Below are 20,237 nucleotides of genomic sequence, written 5' to 3' on the forward strand. Positions count from 1 at the left end.
CGGACTGTAGAGGAACTGGTGACTTTTATTTTAGTAGAGAAAGCAATAAAAAGGAAGACTTCTAGATTTGTATCAAACAGTAGAAAAGAACTGGCTGAAGAAGATGGTGACAAGTGACCTTAAGTTAACATGCCAACAGAGTAATCTTGTGAATTTTAGGAAATGGAGGAGAAAACATGACTTCAATGCAGCAGATTTCAGTAAACTTGTGAGAATTAGTAGGTAAGCCACAAGAAGAAGTAATTCAAGGGGAAAAATGAGTTAGGAGAATTGTCAGTTCCTTAAAAAAGTTATGCTGAAGAAACAAGCATAAACTATCTCAGTGCAGAGAAAAGAGCAGACTGTAGTAAAAGACCAACGTGGCGAAAATTTAAGAGCTCCTCAATAACCTAAAATTCAAAAGGCAGCCTACAGAAGGGAAAACTGGGATAAATTATTAATGAGGGTTCAAATACTCAGAGACAAAGTTGGAAAAACAGAATGAGAGAAAACTAGCAGGGGGTTTAAAAGGGACATTACAAGAATTGTAATGATGATCCTTAAAAGAGTGTGAAATGATACATATCTAACTACTGACTTCTCCTGTTATTTTAACCTGTATAATATGTACTAGAACAAATATTAAAGCAAAGTACTGTAAGCACCTGAAGACCAACAGAGAAATGAGCCATGGACAACAGTTGCCAAATCAACCTAATGTTTTCCCCTGACAGAGTAATTGACCTTGAAAATAGGAAACAGGCATCAAATGTCACCAATTTTTCATTCTGCTTCAGTAATTCTTACAAAATTGGTCTCCCTTGATACTCTCATGACAGAGGGAAATACACAGGAGATGAAAGGACTGTAACTGGAACTTGGATATGAATCTCATTGGAAAAACCAGAGAGCAGGTAATTGCCATAATGGAAAGATCTAAGGAGCAAAGAGCTTTATTCCAGGTCACGCACTGGTCAATATTTTTCACAAACATATTGAACCATCATCAAAAATGTCTAATTTGGGGCACTGCGTTTCAAGGAAGATGCAGGTTAATTACATGTACAGGAGAAAGCAGTGGAATTGTCTGAACAATAGACAGCTGGGAGTAGACTGCGAGAAGGTATCATCAAACATGCAAGAGGTACTTACAAAAATAGCAATACATTCTCCAGAGCCAGTGGCCAAAAAACAGGCACTTAATAACTGCAATAAGAAAAAACTCATGCTAGAACATTAGGAAAAAACTTTCTCACCCGAAGAATATTTAAACACTGATCTCAGCCCAGCTTGGAGTCCAAAGAGGTGTTGAAACTTTTTGATAGAGGATTTTAAGAAGCAGTGAGGTAAATCTTTCAAGAACGCCTACAGACACTCAAGTTTGCCTTTGGAAAGAGAGATGGGGGAAGTCCCAGGTTCCCCAAGGTGGTTTTTTTGCACCCCTCAGCCCCGCTCTCTCCCGCAATATCCTCTGTGCCTGTGGCAGGGCTGCTGCCTCCTGCTAAGCCAGCACAGTAGGTCACTACCTTAATGAAAGGCAATAAACTGGTATCAGCTGATCGCAGCGGCTTCTGTCTACCTCCGCGTACCTCTTGATCTTGTCTCTCCTTCCCCCACCTTTTCAAAAATGTCTTTTATCTCCTCTGACTCCATGCATTTAGAAGAGATTACTATTGATGAAAAGGGGACAACGGTACGACAGTGTCCTCAACCAAAAAAATCAAAAAACTTGAAAAAGATATGCTTGATTTAGGAAAGCAATAACAACATGCTGATAAAAACAAGACATGAGGCAAAATAATAATGGTGACAGCAGTCTGTGTACTGCAAAAAGCATGCTCCCAAAAGGATTGATAAAGATTGGAACAATCAGTATCAGAGATTATTAGATCACAGGCAAGGTATTGGACCATCAAGGTAGAAGCCAGAGATGCACTTCTTGGTTTGTTTGTGGGGTTTGGTTTGGTTTGTTGTTTTGTTTAGGTTTTTTGGGGTTTTTTTGTTTTGTTTTGGTTTTTTTCTCTGAAAGTGATAAAGTTTATCTATGGATGGGAAACAAATCAGTGAAGTGGAACAGCATGCTCCCCCCCACACCCCACACCAACCTGCTGCCTGCCCTTGGCAGGTGCCATGCCATGATCAAATGCAGATATTACTCTTTTCCCATGTTTTTGTTAATTTCTGAATGCGATAAAATACGACATCGCAAACTCTATTTCTCTTCTCCCCTGTTCAGATCGCTTTCCACGCTCCCACCTGCACAAATCCAGCTGGACTGAAGCTGCCATGACATGGTCAACTGAAAATGGTTTCCACACCACTGACGTGCCTGACCTCGAGTCACACGTGAGGCACCACGACCCCTCCTGCCTGCCGACTGCAAGAGTTCACCTCATGCCCCAACCCATTTTTCCTCTCTCCTTCCTACTCTTCCTTTCCTGCCTCTGAAATACTTGTTCTAATGGAAAAGCTCACGCTTCGTTTCCTCTGCCTCAGCGATCTGAACACTCCTGTTGCCAGCACCTTCTCTTTTGAAGGTGGCCCTTTACCCAAGGCTCCCCACCACATATGGGAGTGGGAGTTTTAAGCTTCTTTCCACTTTTCGCTGCATCCAAGTCTTCAGTCATTCCCTTTTCTGGCTGCCAGACTCAAACTTCCTACTGAGTCTTTCATGAGAGAGACAACCTGCTCCTTCCTCCCTTCCCTCCTGCCAGCAGGCCAGTTCCCTACGGGAAATGCAGGAAGGGCAGGGGAGGGAAGGAGCTACAGGGATTGGACCAGGAACCCAATTCTCCTGCCTGGCTTTTCCTTTTTCTGACTCCTGATCACACATCTGTACGCAGCAAGTTTTTGCCTTCCCTTCTCTTTCTCCAGCTGACAGAGTCGCTGTATTCCTGGTCCCTCCCGGGTGTCCTGCCCCTTGCTGTGGGACACGTCCCTCTGCCTCCCGACCCTTCTGACCCACCTCAGCATCGCTAGCTCTGCTCAGGCTCCTGCACCGCAGAGCATCCCCGAAAGAAATCTCATCACAAAACTAGCCTCGCCCGTCAAAGCTGTGTCCTCTTCTCCTTTCAACTATGCCAGCCTCCAAAATTCTTCTCCTGTAAGTGGTCTAATGCTCTGCTAAAGCCTTAACAGTATTTTTGCCATCAGTATTCAAATCTTCAATCTTCAAGTCGCTATTCAAATCTCCTCTCTTTTCATTCCCGTTTCTTCTCTGATCAGGGCATGTTAAATTCTTCCAAATGGAAACTGGAACAATGTGATGTGACCTTTCTCCTCCTCTTCCCTCCTCTATCACACAGATACTTCTCATTTGCTCTCTTCCACAAATCTCTAATTTATGCAAAGACCTTCTTGTGCCATCTTGTGATTCACCTCAGACTTCTCGTAGCTATTCCTTCTTTATTATTATTTTCTTTGGTCTGTTCCCCTTGCACTCCAACATCAAAATATTACACAAGATTTAGGTTTTCAGTTTCCGTGGACAAAAAAAATGTGACCGTATTTTCTTCTCTCACTCCAAGTTCCTTTTGTCTGGAAGCTTATTGAAGGCATGCTTGCTGTCTGATGTCCCTCTCCTTCAGTTCTGATCATAAGAAATCCCTCTGCCTCTCACATTGCCACAGAAGCTGTTCTGGTCAAAATCCCTTATTACTGTTTCCCACTCCAGTGTAGGTATCTCTACTCCACCACCAATCTTTGAGCTGCAAACTCCAAATCTGATCTTCCTCCTTGTCTTGAAATCTCCATATAATGTCCTGGCTCCATGTATTCATCTTTCATCTCATTTTTTTTAATCTTATATTTTATATTTTGACTTTATATTTTATATTTTTTTTATCTTCTATTTTATATTTTCACTGCTGATGCCAAAAACCAGTCTCTGCTCTGTCTGGACAATGCCTTTCCCATGGGGGCATATGATTAGGGCTTCCAAAATATGATAGTAATATAAATGATAGATTGCTAAAATGAAATAACGAAGAAGAGTTTTAGAGGAAAATTGTGGATCCATATTTTGGACATGTTGTTTCAAATTCCCCCAACTTTAAAGATACATGAGAATGTTAAGAGAGATGCAGGACTGAATGAGCAGAGACTGGCCTGGAAGCGAGGAGCATATTGAGGTTGTCTGCTCACACGTGACAGAGTATTTCTGTAGGAAGAACAGTATAAATAATAAAATATAGATAGAACTATGTAGGGGAGAACAGAGCCTTTATTAAATTGTGTGGGAGAAATTCCCAAAGACATTTAAAAAACTAGCAGGTAAAGGAAAATGAAAATATGACAGCTGCGAAATACAAGAAATCAAAGAAGAGATTATAAAAGTAGAAAGCTAAAATATGATGAAGATGTAATAATCCAACATTTTCACACAAAAATGCTTCAGGGAAAACCCGGAAAAAAACCCCCACTGTTCAAAACTCTGGCTAAGACAGAATCACTGTTGGAGGAGCAATGCTTTGAAGAACTTTTATTATAGTGTTCTTTTACATGTGGTACTCACAGCTACACCTGTAAACAAGACTTTGCTTTGTGCTAGCGGACACAGGCCAGCAATATTGATGTGTACACCCGTAACTTCTCCATTCTACACCTGCAGTGTAAAATACAGACAAGTGATGCTGTTAAAAGCCCACAAGAAGCCCGTCACTCCCAGTACTGCATTCCTTATAAAGCTGTCTGTAGTTTTACCAAAAAGTCATGGCTGTATGTAACGTACACACCAAGCTCCAGGTTTCAACTCTGACTTTCAGATTTCTCTATGGAAACTCTTCAGATGAGCAGAAAGAGAGCTCTTCCAGAGATTAACAGCCTTTGCTAAAATCCACGGATGGAGCCCTGCTGAGGCGGCAGTCGGAGCAGGATTCTACACCCTCCTACGGACTAAAGCACAACCGGACCTCCTTGGCCTAAATGAGCAGTTGGGAATACACCCAAATACTCTTGGGTCCTGTGTTCTGCTGCCAAATCTCTAAACAAAAGCTGATCTCTGGGGCTGAACACGTTCTGCTTTACAAGCTGTGACCTCCGGACCACATGGACCTGACGGTCAACTTCCCTGGTTCTGATGAACGGAAGCGATCTGGCACGTGCTACACAGCAGCCTACATAGAACCAGCTTTTAAAATAATCTACATTCCACTGGAAAGCTCAGGGACCAGCAAAACAGAGCAAGACTAAAGCGCATTAGAGAATTTGTATCCAGAAAAGAAATGATGGGCTTAAACCTCACAGAATACCACCAGTGGGACACACGCCAAGGTGCCAAGTCAGATGATGGTTCTAACCAGGGCACGGAAAAACACGAGTGTATCACAAGACCTGGCCTAAGTGGTGCAAAGACTCCTGAGTAGCAGCTTCACATCTTCCTGTTCTCTGTCAAAAGGCTACATGGAACTATTGACCTGCGCTACCCAGGTCACCACAGACAGGACTGAAATATCTTTGCAGAGGCTTCGTTCTGTAACGTGCTTTCGGGAGTTTGTCATCACTCACGTGTACAAGCGGCACTGTGCCTCGTACAGGGGTGTTGGTCTTCCTCATCAGAACGATGTCTACAGCACTTGGCACTTCCTTGGCCTTTTTAAATAGTTTCCAACTGGTCTTCAAGGGCCAGAGTTCACAATCAGAAGCGTTTTCCTTAACGACAGCTTGCAACTTGGGCAGTGCAGGAAATTCCCTGTTGCTGGTACAGAAGATTTTAATGCTACATTTTTCCTATTAAGCCTTTTGTTTACCTACTGACAACCCAAGGACAACGCAGACCTCCATGGAAACGTCAAGATTCCCTAAAGCAAAAGCTGAAAAAATTTTGGTTCTTGAGTAATCATAAAAACACTGTCTCAAAATCACAATAAGGAAAGAAGGAAGAGCAGTTTCTCAATGGATGTCAGCAACACATTCGGAGCAGCAAAGGACAGGCTGACTCGAAAGCACGAGTTTCTGTCAATAAACTCCTTTACCACCATCAGGATAATAATGAAATAATTCTGAGTATGTCTGTAAACTTATATGACATGTCTTAATGGAAGCTAGAATTCACAGAAACCTGGGGCAGCACAGAAAGAAAGCAAAACGTGAAAATAAGGCAATTCTGCTTCTGGAAAGGAAATTTCCCCCGTGTTTCAGAAAAGGAAGGGAAATGGCAACACAACCCACCCAGACACTGAAAATACTGCTCAGCCCGTCGGGACGCGAGGAGGGGAAGAAAGAGAAAGGGGTAGAGATCGGACACAGACCACGGAGAGCTGCCAGAGTCCCGCAACGACAGAGCGTGACCTCAGCCAACCTCTGCTCACCCTCCCACAAGCAGAATAATTTGTCAGAGGGAAGTTTAATGATGCCCCATGTGCTTCAACATCCCTGTCAAAACACCAGCACATCTGGCATATCTTCCTAGGAAATCACCTTCCTCCTTTCAGGAAATGTGAAAAAGCCAAAAAAACCCGGCACGATCACTGCAGTCCTGTGGATTTTTTAGCTTTCTCTTTTTCTTTGTCCCCTTTTTTCAAAGGGAAGCTGAAAATGAATTCCACTGCGGGGCTCTATTTTTCCTTGTGAAAAGTAAAAGATTTCCCCCAGCTAAGGCTGCTTAGCAGCTGCTTAACAAAAGTTTTGTCATTTTAGGAAAGGCAGAAGTTCTCAATCCCACTCAGAAATTATTGAAATTGTTTTGATTTTCTGGGAAAGTTAAAGATTTATTTGTCACAGAAGGTGGCCAAAGCTTGAGTTAGAATACCTGACTGAAGAATGAGCTGACACAGTTAAAAAATGTTATGGAACATTTTTTAACTGGGAAGTCCTAAATAGGAACTTCATTCTCCCTACCACATGTTTGCTTGTTTTTAAATTGTTGTATTTCGGGTCAGATACAATCCTTACCCTTGGGACTTCGAGCTAGCAAAGTATTTCTACAAACGTTAATATAAGCTTAAGATAACAGCAAGGGCAAAGTTAAAAGCCAGATATTCTTTTCTATATTTTCCCTTTTGTTACAAATGGGAGAGGAAAAAAAAAACCCCATAGCCTGAAGCCTTCTTCCACTTGCATTTACAAAGGGTCCCATTTCTACAAAAGCATAACTAAAGAGATTAGAACGCCTGCACAAAAACATGCTGTTACGACGCTGCGTATTAGCATCTAAATTGAGATGATTGCTCTCAAAAATAACATGCTGGCCTATTTGTTTACATCGAGACTAGCAATCCATGGAGTTTATCTGATGCCTTGAGAAATGAGGGATGTTATTTTTTTTTACCAATAAATGTTATTTCAACAAAAAAACAAGCTCAGTTCGGAGCTTAATTGCCTGTTGCTTATATCAGAGTTGAAAAGACAACCAAGGAAATTGCAGGATTTTGGGTTTTTTAAAGGTGTCAGCTGAGGTGCTCAAGTGCCTCTGAAGTAACTCAGCAGTGACTGCCAGAGTAATTAATGAGAATATTTACAAGCTGTGAAGAAGACAAACAATCCAGTTGGGAGGCAAGGTTAGGGAAAAGCACTACACTCTGACAAGGTGTGATCTAGAGAAAACTAACTTGCAGGAAATTAACACCTGACTCCAGAGCAAGAGTGCTACTAAACAGATACTACGAGGAAAAGTGTTCAAGATAGTGGTAGCAAAGACACAAACTTAAAGGATGGATCTTTATAGGCTGAGCCCATTTGTATCAGATAAACATTATTTACAGACTTGTGGTGGAAGAGGAGAACTTCACAGAATCTTTTAAGTTGGAAAAGACCTTGAAGATCATCTAGTCCAACCATTGAGATCACAGAATCCCAGAATCATTCAGGTTGGAAAAGCCCCTTGGGATCATCGAGTCCAACCCTCAGCCCGACTCTACAAAGTTCTCCCCTACCCCACATCCCCCCACAGCTCATCCAAACGACCCTTAAACACACCCAGGGATGGGGACTCCACCCCCTCCCTGGGCAGCCTATTCCACTCTCTGACCACTCTTGCTGGGAAACATTTTCTCCTCATGTCCAGTCTGAACCTCCCCTGTTGCAGTTTAAAGCCGTTCCCTCTTGTTCTGTCACTAATTCCCTGGGAGAAGAGACCAGCACCAACCTCTCTACAATGTCCTTTCAGGGAGCTGTAGAGAGTGATGAGGTCTCCCCTCAGCCTTCTCCTCCTCACACTGAACAGTCCCAGCTCCTTCAATCGCTTCTCAAGATCATCTAGTCCAGCTTCAGGGCACGATTTACTGGGATTGTCATTGCAGTCATACACAGAATCACCAAACCCCTGAGCAGTTGAGGGTGGAAGGGGCCTCTCCAAGGATGATCTCCAAGGATGAAGACTCTGCAACCTGATGCAGAGTTTGATCACCCTCACAATAAAAAAAATATTTCTTCTTATGTTTAAGCAGAGTTTCCTGTATTTCCATTTGTGCCCACTGCCTCTTGTCCTGCCGCTGGACACCACTGAGAAGAGCACAGTTGTTTCTTCTTTAGTGCTTCCCACCAGTCGTTCACACACAGCGAAAGGTCCCCCTGAGCCTCCCCTCGAGGCTGAGCAGCCCCACCTCTCCCAGCCTGTCCTCGCACCACCCGCGCTGCAGCCCCTCAATCATCTTTGTGGCCCTTTCCTGGACTCACTCCAGTAAGTCCACGTCTCCCTCACACTGGAGAGCCCAGTATGGGGCACAGTATTCCAGAGCTGGTCTCACCAGTGCTGAACAGAGGGCAACAAGCATTTCCCTGGTCCTGTCAGCTCTGCCTCGTGCAGCCCAGGACACCGTTGGCCTTTTCTGCTCCAAGGTGGCACTGCTGGCTCACGTTCTGCTCCGTGTTCACCAGGACCCCCAGGTACTTTCCTACCCAATTGTTTCCCAGCCAGTCAGCCCCCTGTGTGCACTGGTGTGGGGGGTTATTCCTTCCCCAGCGCTGGACTTTGCACCTCCCAGTGCTGAACTTCCTGCAGCTCATCAGGGAAGAGGCAAAATTATTTTTAAGACCTCACATTCTCATGAATCTGCCCTGGGAGAATCCTCATATACGGGTCAGGATACCTGACTACAGCCTTGCAAAGCTATTCTGAAGAAACAGTTCAGCACCTCTAGTAAAACATCTGCCTTAAAAATTTAAAAAAATCTGTGTAACACTAGAGAGTGAAGTTTACCTTGAGCAGGGAGGTTATTCATCACAAGCTGCCCTTCTGTCCAGGTTTTGCCTCTGAACCTGAAGGATCTGCCTTTATGATTTCCACTGGTAAAAGTGGAAAGGTCTCATAATTCTCAAGTTCTAGCATCAGATCACAACATAACAGAGGTTCAGGAGCCAGAGAGACCTTCAGCAGCAACCCTAGTAAGGCAAGCTCCAGTGTCTGGGGGGGTCTCAGGGCTACTCTCCCCGTTGTGACTGTGGCTGATCTTAGTTTACGCTGGATGTGAGAACCTGTCACTAAGAAATTGCACAGTGCTGAAACACAGGTGCCAGCTGTAGCTTAAAATCTAAAAAACAAGTGTACCAAATTAATTAAGGGCCCAAATCAATGTCTGAAATTTAAACCCTATTAATAATTGTGGAACACCTTGTGAAACAACTCCAGTGTTTTGTCTCGGAATGTAATGACTCAGCTTTGGGCTCCAAGATGGCCACAGGGAGATGCCAATTCCGACCCTACCCAGCGCTGAAGTTCCCACCACGCCAGTCCTGGACGAGAGCACAGCACTGAAGGACTGGTCAGGATTAGACGCAGAGGCAATGTCTCAAAGAAGTATGTGCTGGGGGCAGCAACCTGTTAGCAAGTAATGGGGGAAGACTAGAGAATCTTTGTGGCCAACGCTCTCCTCCAAATCAGAGGATTGGCTTTGGCTGGCTTGTAAGGCTGACAAAAATCTGACTGAAGGCATTATTAGTACAACATACCACCATACCCAGATAAAAGATGATCCTGTTTTAAATCAGCATTAATTTCTGTTTCTTTCATGGTTTTGCTTATGTTCTGGAAAAGCTTTCAATTGAGAGGAGAGGCATTCTGGTAACCTCCTCTACAATCATGCATTTCAACAAAATTTATGGTATTTTAACATATGTAGGTATTAAAACCTACACAACCCCTACGAAGTAACCTCCTATTAATTTAGTCACAGAATCCACAGCAGTAGCCATTATCAGTGCAAGCTTCACACCTTCCATCTTCTGCTTTTAAAACACTGAAAATGATCATTTAACAGGAGATATTCAATCCAGATCCAGAGCAACAGTGAACTCTTGTATATGTCCTGTCCCAGACTTTAAACTAGAAAAGCTTCTGGCTCCCTTTTTCCTTAGCGGGCACATCTATAATCGGAGCTGTGTGTTCCTTCAGCATTTCTTTTCCTACCACATGTCCCAGTAATCCCAAGCTCATTCCTTCTACTGTCTCTATCCTTCAAGTTTGCTATTTTTACCTTCCCACAGTCAGGCCCCCAGCACCAAGTCTCCCTTAACTTCTTTTGCTGTAGGGACATAATGCAGACTTGATCTCCCCCACCTGCTACGCCCACTGTGGCTTCCTACATACCCCTGTACATCAGCTGCAACGATTTCTCATCAGCTCTTTTAGCCAGACAGAGGAACTGTTGCCTGACTCTGGAGCAAAAATACCACTTGTGACAGAATAAAAGTTTCTCAGGAAGAAAAAATTGTATTAACCTTAGAGGGCAAAGACACTGGCATGAATTATCGATGGCAACATAATTCAGCAAGCAGCTTGGGAGGCAGCTGTCAAAGACACTGATAAGAATTAGAAACATAATTTTAATGCCACAAACATTAAAAATTATCCTATCAAGTTATCTGAATGCAAAGCCTATGTGTAACAAGGCTCCTGTGTGTAACGAGGGATTAAACCTGAGGGCTGGTTGGTAGAAGAGATGAATGGGAAGAATCCCTGGTTGCTTGGAAGAAAGTGTCAAAAAAAGGGGCACTTAGGCAAGTGCTCCCAGGGCAGATGGCTGGGCTGGAGCTGCCTGCTCTAGCACGGCCATATCGCAGTGCAGGCAACAGAAGCTACCAGAGAATACAGGAACGCAGGGACTAATCTACAAGGATGATATTAATCTGGGTATATAGTAATGTCCTTCAGGTGCTTTCAAGCAGATGAAAGATCAGACTATGGATTATCTCCAGATCTTTCCACCAGTTCACTTCCGTCCAAACATTATGTTTAAACATTTCACCCTTGCCTGAGCTCTGTGCAATTCTACCCGGACTTGTAATTCATATAAACAATTTTACTGCCTGTTTCCTTACCGTATTTATTCCACCCTGTGTGCTTTTCTTGAAGTATGAGTTTATAAGGGGAAGAGGATAAAGGAAGAAGAAGAAAGCGAGAAGTCGCTGCTGCCCTTCTGTTCGGGTGGCCTGTCACACAAGGATGGAAAGACACTGCAGTACTGTAGCTCACCTAATATTCTAACTAGATCAACCTCCTTTTGGTAAGTTTTCCTGTAAGATTTGTCTCCATGAAATTGCTCCCCTCCACATTCTTTAAAAAAATCAGCTTTTTAATGAGACCCACAGTTATCAGGAAATGTCTATAAACATATAGAGCAATCAGGAAATTCACCTTCTCTTCTGTTGCAACAAAGAAGAGAAGGCCCAATTCCATTCTTGTTCACTGCTGAACAAATGCAGATTAAATTCACAACCAGATATGCTTTGCCAGAGGATCAAGAGAAGACAATGAAACAAATGCCAAAACCCAGCATATCAAAATCGCAGCAATACTGAACTGTGTCACAGGCATAAATGTCAGGAAACAGAGAATGGAATATAAATCATGAAAACTTAGCTAGAGACAGACTGCCGAGCTGTGCCTGTAAACAGCTGGGCAAAACCAAGAGTCTAGAGTTTATCGACCTGTGTGTTAGAAGGAAGAAGTCTAGAAATGACTATAAATGCATCAAGAGGAAGAGGAGGTAAAACTAGTAGGGCAGGGGTTTTGAAGGATGGGAACATGATTTTACTCTGTAGGGTAGGAAACAAAAGATGAAATTTAAGATATGGGTGAAGAAAAAAAAAGTTGTGGGTTTTTTTTCCTAGAATTCACATACAAAACATCATAAACATATACTGCGTGCAACTGTACAAGCAAACACACCACTTATTTGGCCGTTAAAAACAACAAATAGTTTTGAAACACTTGCACAACCTTCTGCAGGAAACCTTTTTGCTTCCCTGAACTCCACAAAGCCCTCTCAGCCAGATGATTCTTTCATCACTCTTTCTCACTGTTAATCTTCATTTTTCCATCCCTTATTGCTCCTTAAATACTTTCCATAGGCAGTAAACCCAGTAAATTTTAGCTAAGAAAAGGTCTGGAAGTGAGAGGAGCTCAGCAGTTGCCTCCTATAGCGAGCACTGAAGTGACTCATGTGCTCAAATGCGACTCCAGACAGACATTTGAATGGGTACCAAAATCTTTGGGAGTTAGCACTTGAAAGCGTATGTTAAAGCATAGTTCAGCAAGCAAAGTTTTTTTTAAAGGCTTCAGAATAAACATGAACATTTAGAGAATATAATTTTTCTGTGGCTTGCTTCTTCATCTCCCACTACTAGTGACGTTGGAACTCTAAAACTAATCTTGTTTTGCATTGTTGCTGAGGATTTCGTAAAGAACCGGTCTTCATCCCAGAAGCATAGAACACTTTTCACTCCAACAAAAGTCTGGGCTTAAATACTCTGGGACTAAGAGCGTTACAGTGGGAACAATGAAGGCATTAAGTGCTTCCTTACGTAAGAAAGGACAGCATATTTACATATGTTGAACAGAAACCCTCCTCTGACCAGATGTTTTGAACAAGAAAATATTGCATTTACCATTTTCAACATGGGCAAGTCTGTGCATGAGAGGCAGCCACACAAGGCACTGAGGAGGTGGATCAGCCATCAATGTGTCTAAAAACATGTTTAGCATGATCTTTTTCTGCAAAGAAAAGAGAAATAGAACTTAATTATAAGAAAAATTTCAATTTTATACACCAAAAACTACCACAGCCTTAAAACCTCTCTCTGACTCAACTTCTGTCTACCAGGAATATTTCATATGCCATTAAAGAGATCAAAATCACAACTTCTTTGCTCAGGGAGTTTCAATCTATATTAGCAAACAGTAACACCACAAAGAAGGTATGACATGACACAGTCATACAAAAATAAATGATAAACAGATGAACAGAAAACTCCAGGAAATGGAGGACTAGTCAGTCAGGATTGGTTCCCGAGCTGCCGTTAAAGATTCTTGTTTTGAAGAGGAATAGAACAAATGTGAGTGGAGGTTATTGAACAGTGTAGAAAACAGTATTTCAAACATACACACAGCACTGAAAAAAGCAGACACACATAAGAGTTAATCACAGCTAATACTCATACATGAACCATATAGTAAATAATCTTTTTTTAAGGCAAAATAAGAAAAAAAGAGGCAAGGGGAGAACTAGGCTAAGCTTTTCAACAACTGTCAATAAAAATGAAATTAAATCGTTAGGAGAAGGAGGTCAGGGGTGTTAAAAGTAATATTTTTTAAGGTTTTAAATTCAAGTGAGCAAGAGAAAGTATCTGCTGCAAATACAAACAGATGGAGATAACTGGTAAGCAAACCAGCTAAGGATATAGTGGATACAGAGAAAGAGCTCGCTGCCTTTTGCATGCAATAAGCTAGGTGCTTCGGAACTTCTCCCAGGCAGAAGACCAGCTGGTCAGATGGCACGTCCTTCTCCCCCCAGCATGTGGAGGCATCCACAACGGGGAGGCTAAGCAGAGCTGGAGGAAAAGCCAGGCTGGTTTCCTGGGAGCTGAGAAACTCATTGGAGCTTTCACTTGCAACTATCATGTCAGAAATTAAGGTGGTTTTTGTTTGGGTTTTTTTTTGTTTTGGGTGTGGGTTGTTTGGGGTTTTGTTTTGGTTTGTTTCTAATTAAAGAGAAGGTTTATATTTAAAGTACCAATATTTTCCTGATTAGTGGCAAATACACACATCTAATACCTCTGCAGCTAACTACCCTGGAGAGATAATATGGAATTATAATTATCCATCCCAGTTACCATTTAGGAAAATTCTAAGAAATATTTAGTCTTACTTCTTCCAATTTTTATAAGGTGTCCTTGTTCCAGTCTCTCTGCTTGGTAAGTGAAAAGCTTTTCCTGAATAGTTAACTGCTCCTACAAGAGAGTCCAAGAATTTCCTTTGCCAGACACGCCATCAGACGCAGTACCTGGAGAAGAGCGAACGCCCGGATCTCGCCTGGCGATCTCAGCCCTCCCTCCTCCGCAGAGCCAAGTCAGCCTTTGGGCTATTAATAACTACACACAGTCAACCTGCCTTCCCCTCTCTATGGGTGAAGAAATCCAAAATCTTTTAACAAATGCGCATCCCGGCAAGGCCATGAAACACTAAATATGCTAAACCAGGCTCTGAGAGAAGGAGAACCACAGTTTTTACCTGTGAATTAACCGATTGTGGTACGTGATGTCTGGGACCAGAAAGGGCTGCTTGTACACCCAGGAACCACGCTGCTGATGATGTTAGGTAGCAGCATCATCCATACTTGATGTGCAGATTGTACATTTCAAATCTTAACATAATTACCAAGTTGCTTACTTGGATAGGGATTGTACGACTTTAGAAAAATGCCTCCAAGGTTCCCAGTTTTGCCTTGGTGCTCATCTCTCATACTGCCTCACATACAGGAGCATGAAGGTTACTCAAATAATCAGCACTGCTCACAGAGAAGTTTTCCGGAGACAAGACAGGATCCATTAGAAATCACATCCATTCTTAAAAAGTGTCAAAAGAAGCACCCCAGGAACTATCAGTCAGGCTCACCTCCCTGCCTGGTAAGATCACAGAATCCCAGAATCATTCAGGTTGGAAAAGCCCCTCGGGATCATCGAGTCCAACCCTCAGCCCGACTCTACAAAGTTCTCCCCTACACCACATCCCCCAACAGCTCATCCAAACGGCCCTTAAACACACCCAGGGATGGGGACTCCACCCCCTCCCTGGGCAGCCTATTCCACTCTCTGACCACTCTTGCTGGGAAACATTTTCTCCTCATGCCCAGTCTGAACCTCCCCTGTTGCAGTTTAAAGCCGTTCCCTCTTGTTCTGTCACTAATTCCCTGGGAGAAGAGACCAGCACCAACCTCTCTACAATGTCCTTTCAGGGAGCTGTAGAGAGTGATGAGGTCTCCCCTCAGCCTTCTCCTCCTCACACTGAACAGTCCCAGCTCCTTCCATCGCTCCTCACAGGATTTGTTCTCCAGGCCCTTCCCCAGCCTCGTTGCCCTCCTCTGCACTCGCTCCAGCCCCTCGAGATCTCTCTCAGATTGAGGTGCCCAAAACTGGACACAACACTCCAGGTGTGGCCTCACCAGTGCAGAGCACAGGGGGACTATCACCTCCCTGCTTCTGCTGGTCACACTATTTCTAATACAAGCCAGGATGCCGTTGGCTTTCTTGGCCACCTGGGCACACTGCTGGCTCACGGAGCAGATCTTCCTGGAAAACATGTTAAAACACATGGAAGACAGGGAGGTGATTCGAGACAGCCAGCATGGCTTCATGAAGGGCAACTCATGTCCGACTAATCAAGGGCCTCTACGACGTGACTGCATCAGTGGGCAAGAGAAGCGCTACGGGTGGCATGTGCCTGCACTTCTGTAAGGCCTCTGACACGGTCCAGCACAGCTTTCTGGCCACTGAACTGGAGAGAGACAAGTTTTTTGGGTGGACCGTTAGATGGATGAGGAACTGGCTGGATGGATGCGTCCAAAGAGTCAATGGCTCAACGTCCATGTGGAAACCAGTAATGAGTGGTGTCCCTCAAGTGTCCGTACTGGGACTGGTACTATTTAATTTCATCACCAATGACATGGACAGTGGGATCGAGGCACCCTCAGCAAGATCCCCAACACCACCAAGCTGTGTGGTGCGGCTGACACACTGGAGGGAAGGGATGTGCCATCCAGAGGGACATGGATGTGCTGGAGAGGTGGGATGTGCCAACCTCATGGAGTTCAACAAGGCCAAGGGCAAGGTCCTGCACATGGGTCAGGGCAATCCCTGGTATCAACCCAGGCTGGGGGCTGAAGGGATGGGGAGCAGCCCCAAGGAGAAGGACTTGGGGGGATCAGTGGATGGAAAACTGCCTGTGAGCTGGCAATGGCAGCCCAGAAAGCCACCCGTGTGCTGGGCTGCACCCAGAGCAGTGTGGGCAGCAGGGCGAGGGGGGGATTCTCCCCCTCTGCTCCGCTCTCGGGAGACCCCCCTCCAGTGCTGGGTCCAGCTCTGGGGGCACCAACAGCAGAAGGACACGGACCTGCTCAAGCGGGGCCAGAGGAGGCCACAACAATTGTCAGAGGGCTGAAACACCTCTCTGATGGAGAAAGTTTAGGTTGTTCAGCCTGAAGAAAGCTCTGGGGAGATATTACTGGGGCCCTTCAGTATATGAAGGGGGTTATAAGAAAGATGGAGAAAGATTTTTTTACCAGGGCCTGTAGTGACAGGACAAGGGTAATGGGTTTAAACTGACAGAGGGGAGATTTAGGTTTGATATTAAGAAGAAATTGTCCCCTGTGAGGGTGGTGAGGCCCTGGCACAGGTTGCCCAGAGAAGCTGTGGCTGCCCCCTCCCTGGAAGGGTTCAAGGCCAGGTTGGACGGGGCTTTGGGCAACCTGGGCTAGTGGAAGGTGTCCCTGCCCGGGGCAGGGGGGTGGCACTGGGTGGGCTTTAAGGTCCCTCCCCCCCCAAACCGCTCTGTAATTCTGTGACTATGATTAGACAGCGATACGTGACACGCACAGTGGCAGAAGGAGAACCTAAACCTAGCAGGAAGGCTTCTTTCTGCTATAGACAAGGTTGTTCCTCAAAGAAAAAAACTGCTTCCCTTTAGGCAGTGAGAACCTTTTTAGTTGTTGAAGCCTGTGCATGGAGTGATGCAACTTCCATGTAATTCATGAGAGGGCAGCAGGGACAGAGGCTTTGGGTTTTTTTCACCCATACAGGTAGGATATTTTGCAACCAATTGACCAAAAATAACCATGCAGCATTATTGTGAGAGATGACATGTAAAAATATGTCCGGAAAGAAACAGGCCTGTGAGAAACAAAGACTGAGAACAACAGCCTGAGCAAGAGATGAAGGATAGCGGGGGGAGTGGAGGCTTCCAAGCTGAGGAATGTCTCAAGCACTCGCAAGGAATGAAACTCCAGTGCCGGGGTGGGTGGTGGGGAGGTCGAAGCTGATGAGGCTGCCCCAGTGACACAGGAGGCAGCTGGAGGGGGGAGCCCTGTGGGGACAGGGCGGTTCTGCTCTGGGGCACCTGGTCAAGTCTCAAGGGGCATCTGTCCGGTGAATGACCTTTGCTTCGTGATCCACGGAAGGTGTATTAAAGTGAACACCCTGGATATGCTAACGAAGACTAACAAGATCATGCTAATTACATCATCCCATGAAACACCTGACCCCTCCCCATCCACGGGATACGTAGGTGTGTGGGTCGACCTAGGGGACGGACCCAAGGAGAGGGGGTATAAATTGAGGGGGGGCAAGGAGAGGGGGGGTCAGAGAGTGAAGTGAAGAAGGCAGATGCCTCCTGGAACCCTCGCTGGCGGGATGGAGGAGCCCAGAGCAGTGATCTCTATTCCTCTGCTCCCTCCATCTCCCTCCTTTCCTTTTTCCCCTTCTCCTTCACTGCCGTTAAGCAACACAAGGCACACTGTATTGCTTGCCACAACTCGTTATATACTCAGCCAATTATCATGTATCCAATTAGTACATTGTGGGAAGTAATAAATGTCTGGACTTTGAGACTTGTCTCACCGCTGTCCACTCCGTTGGGGATTTACAAATCTGAGTCACTTGTCTCCCTCCTCTGAGCGGGACGTGACAATTATCCCTGCTACATCTTGTCTATCTGGGCACAGGAATTCTCAGTAACAGCTGAGCTGACAGGAAAGCAAACAGCAGTCTCCTCCAAGAAACTATGAACGTGTCAGAGAAGGAGCCTAGATAAAGCCCTTTCTTGTAGCTGGTCTAACATTTTGTACTGGGTTCAGAACCCAACCACGGAGCAACCACAAAAACGTCACTCAGTCACCATGTGTGATGCAAAAACAATCAAATAATCTGGCAGCAGGTTCCAAACTCCAGGAACATAAATTGAAAATTAGTAAACGTGAAGGCACAGCCAGTCGGGAGGATCAAGTGCTCCCCAGGAGAACAAATGCATTTCTATATAGATATTCTCTGTAATCACCTGCTTACCCCCTATCCCATTTTAATTGTTTCTATCAATTGCTGTTAGCATATGTACTTGTCTTAGCTCTGTAGTCTCAGATCTTCTTGCAGGTGGGTGCAGTGGCTATTCTCTTTAGAACACCACCACAGGCTTGCTTCAACAGCAAAACCTCAGCCAGTTTTATTGTTACACTGCCAACATGCTTGTTTCAACAAGATGTTAATGCATATATTTCTCCACAAAATACTGGCAGAAAACCACATCCCCTGAGCCAACACAAAGATATATGATTTTTAACTCTACAGAGATCAAAACAAGTTACACCGATCTAAGCAGCTGTGTTGGACCCCGCCTGTATCTAACTGCCCTGCACCTTGTGCTTAAACTGCAACTCCACCAGAGTACGCTTACACCATCTTTTAGACACGAGACCATCCTGTCCTTAATAAATCCATCCTTATTACTGGTTTTAACAAGACTGTACACCCTGACCATCCTTCTGCCACTGTTAAGCTTGTGCAGCCAGGTCAGCTCTCAGCCATGCCCTCCAGCAAGCCTAAGGCAGCCAGTGCTTTAGCAAAGCTTTCTGTAAGGCACGCACAAGTCAACGCCTAGCTAGGCCTGCTTGGATAGTTTGTGCTGCTGGGTTTCAACAGAATAATGTGCAGTTCGAAGGTACAGAAGCCAAGCTCCTGGCTGCCAAGTCTCCGAAGTGAACTTCTCAGCTCAGTAGAAACACTGCAATGAAACTGCTCTGTAAATGAGATATGAAGCGGACACACCTCCGCAGCGACAGGACAGGCTGTGCCATCAACACAGGAAGAGTCTGACTAAGGCAGGGAATGTCATGGTGACACAACATCTCTGACAAATGTTCGCTGTAGCCAAGAGAACAAAAGTCCTAAGAAAAGTATAACATGATATCTTACATCTGTGGAAGCCCCCACTTGACCTAGAATAGTAAATTATTACTGGAAGCTCTTTATACATCTGGAAGCCATCACAAAAAATGCAGCTCTTGTCACAAGCATCCCAATAAACTCCATTTTGCGTGGGCAACAAGTTTGAATTATTCCATCTGTGATCCAAGAAATGAAACGGAGTTATGGAGCGTCTACAATCACTGAGGCTTTGCCCATCTGCCCTTTCACCACTCGGACAGCAGTAAGTTATTAGCCTTTGGCAACTGAAAGAAGTGGCTCCCAGAACCAGGACCTCTGTGGGCAGCCAGGAACCACGGCTGGCCAGGAAGGATTTATCTCTTGGTAGCTTAAGTAACACTAGGGAATGTTCCTGGCACTGAAACTCAATCATGAATGCTTTTATGTTATATTAAACCCGGGCCTGGTCTAACCACTCACTCTCCCCAATGATTCCACCATCCAGATCAAGTGTTAGGATCAGCTAGGATCATTTTTAATATACAGTTTCCATGTAACCACCCTGCTTGAGGGAATAAGAGAGTTTAATAGCATGGACGTGGTTAGACCATTCCAGTTGGCCTTCGGACCACAGAACAGCTCAAGGCACTGTTTACTTAACTAGTACAGATGTAACTTATACGTCCGTCATGTAAATGCCAAAGTCTGAAACCCCACAGCTTTACCAGTGCCATCTGGAGAGAATTTCAGCAAAACGAGGGCTGTAAAAGGAGACTATCACAGAAGTACCTCTGGGAAGTATATTTTCAGATCTGGGAGGCATAAGAAAATGGAATTAGATCTAAAGACAGATTATCCATCTACTTCCCAGGACCTGTTTGTTTCAATGTTATAAAGTAAATGAAAGAACTGTCTTGGGGTATGGTGTATATCTGAAGTAATTAAAAAGACCATTACCGCTCTCTACAAACCTGGCCTTACTCTAGGGATTTTGTTTTGCTGAATAAAATTAGAGCAAGGGAATTTCTAAAAGTGAATCAATATGAAAAATTAGCTTTATTGTTCATGGGAGACAAAGTCAAAAAGTGCTAAGACATGCTCCAAGCAAGCCACGTGTAAATCAGAATCGTAGAATT

General features: G+C 44.4%; 1 protein-coding gene across 15 annotated transcripts in view; it reads right to left on the reverse strand.

Annotated features, from left to right (window-relative positions):
- DTNB (dystrobrevin beta) overlaps positions 1-20,237 on the reverse strand; it is a 218,168-nt gene that overhangs the window by 156,183 nt on the left and 41,748 nt on the right. For all 15 annotated transcript variants that reach the window (XR_012627973.1, XR_012627974.1, XM_074861192.1 and 12 more), the window contains one exon: positions 12,802-12,907. Coding sequence is in view for 13 of the 15 variants with exons in the window: in XM_074861192.1 (XP_074717293.1) it covers positions 12,802-12,907 (106 nt within the window). In the remaining 2 variants the exon portion in view is untranslated. The remainder of the gene's footprint in view (positions 1-12,801; positions 12,908-20,237) is intronic.

This window comes from Strix uralensis, chromosome 3 (assembly GCF_047716275.1).
Source record: "Strix uralensis isolate ZFMK-TIS-50842 chromosome 3, bStrUra1, whole genome shotgun sequence".
NCBI classification, from domain to species: Eukaryota; Metazoa; Chordata; class Aves; order Strigiformes; family Strigidae; genus Strix; species Strix uralensis.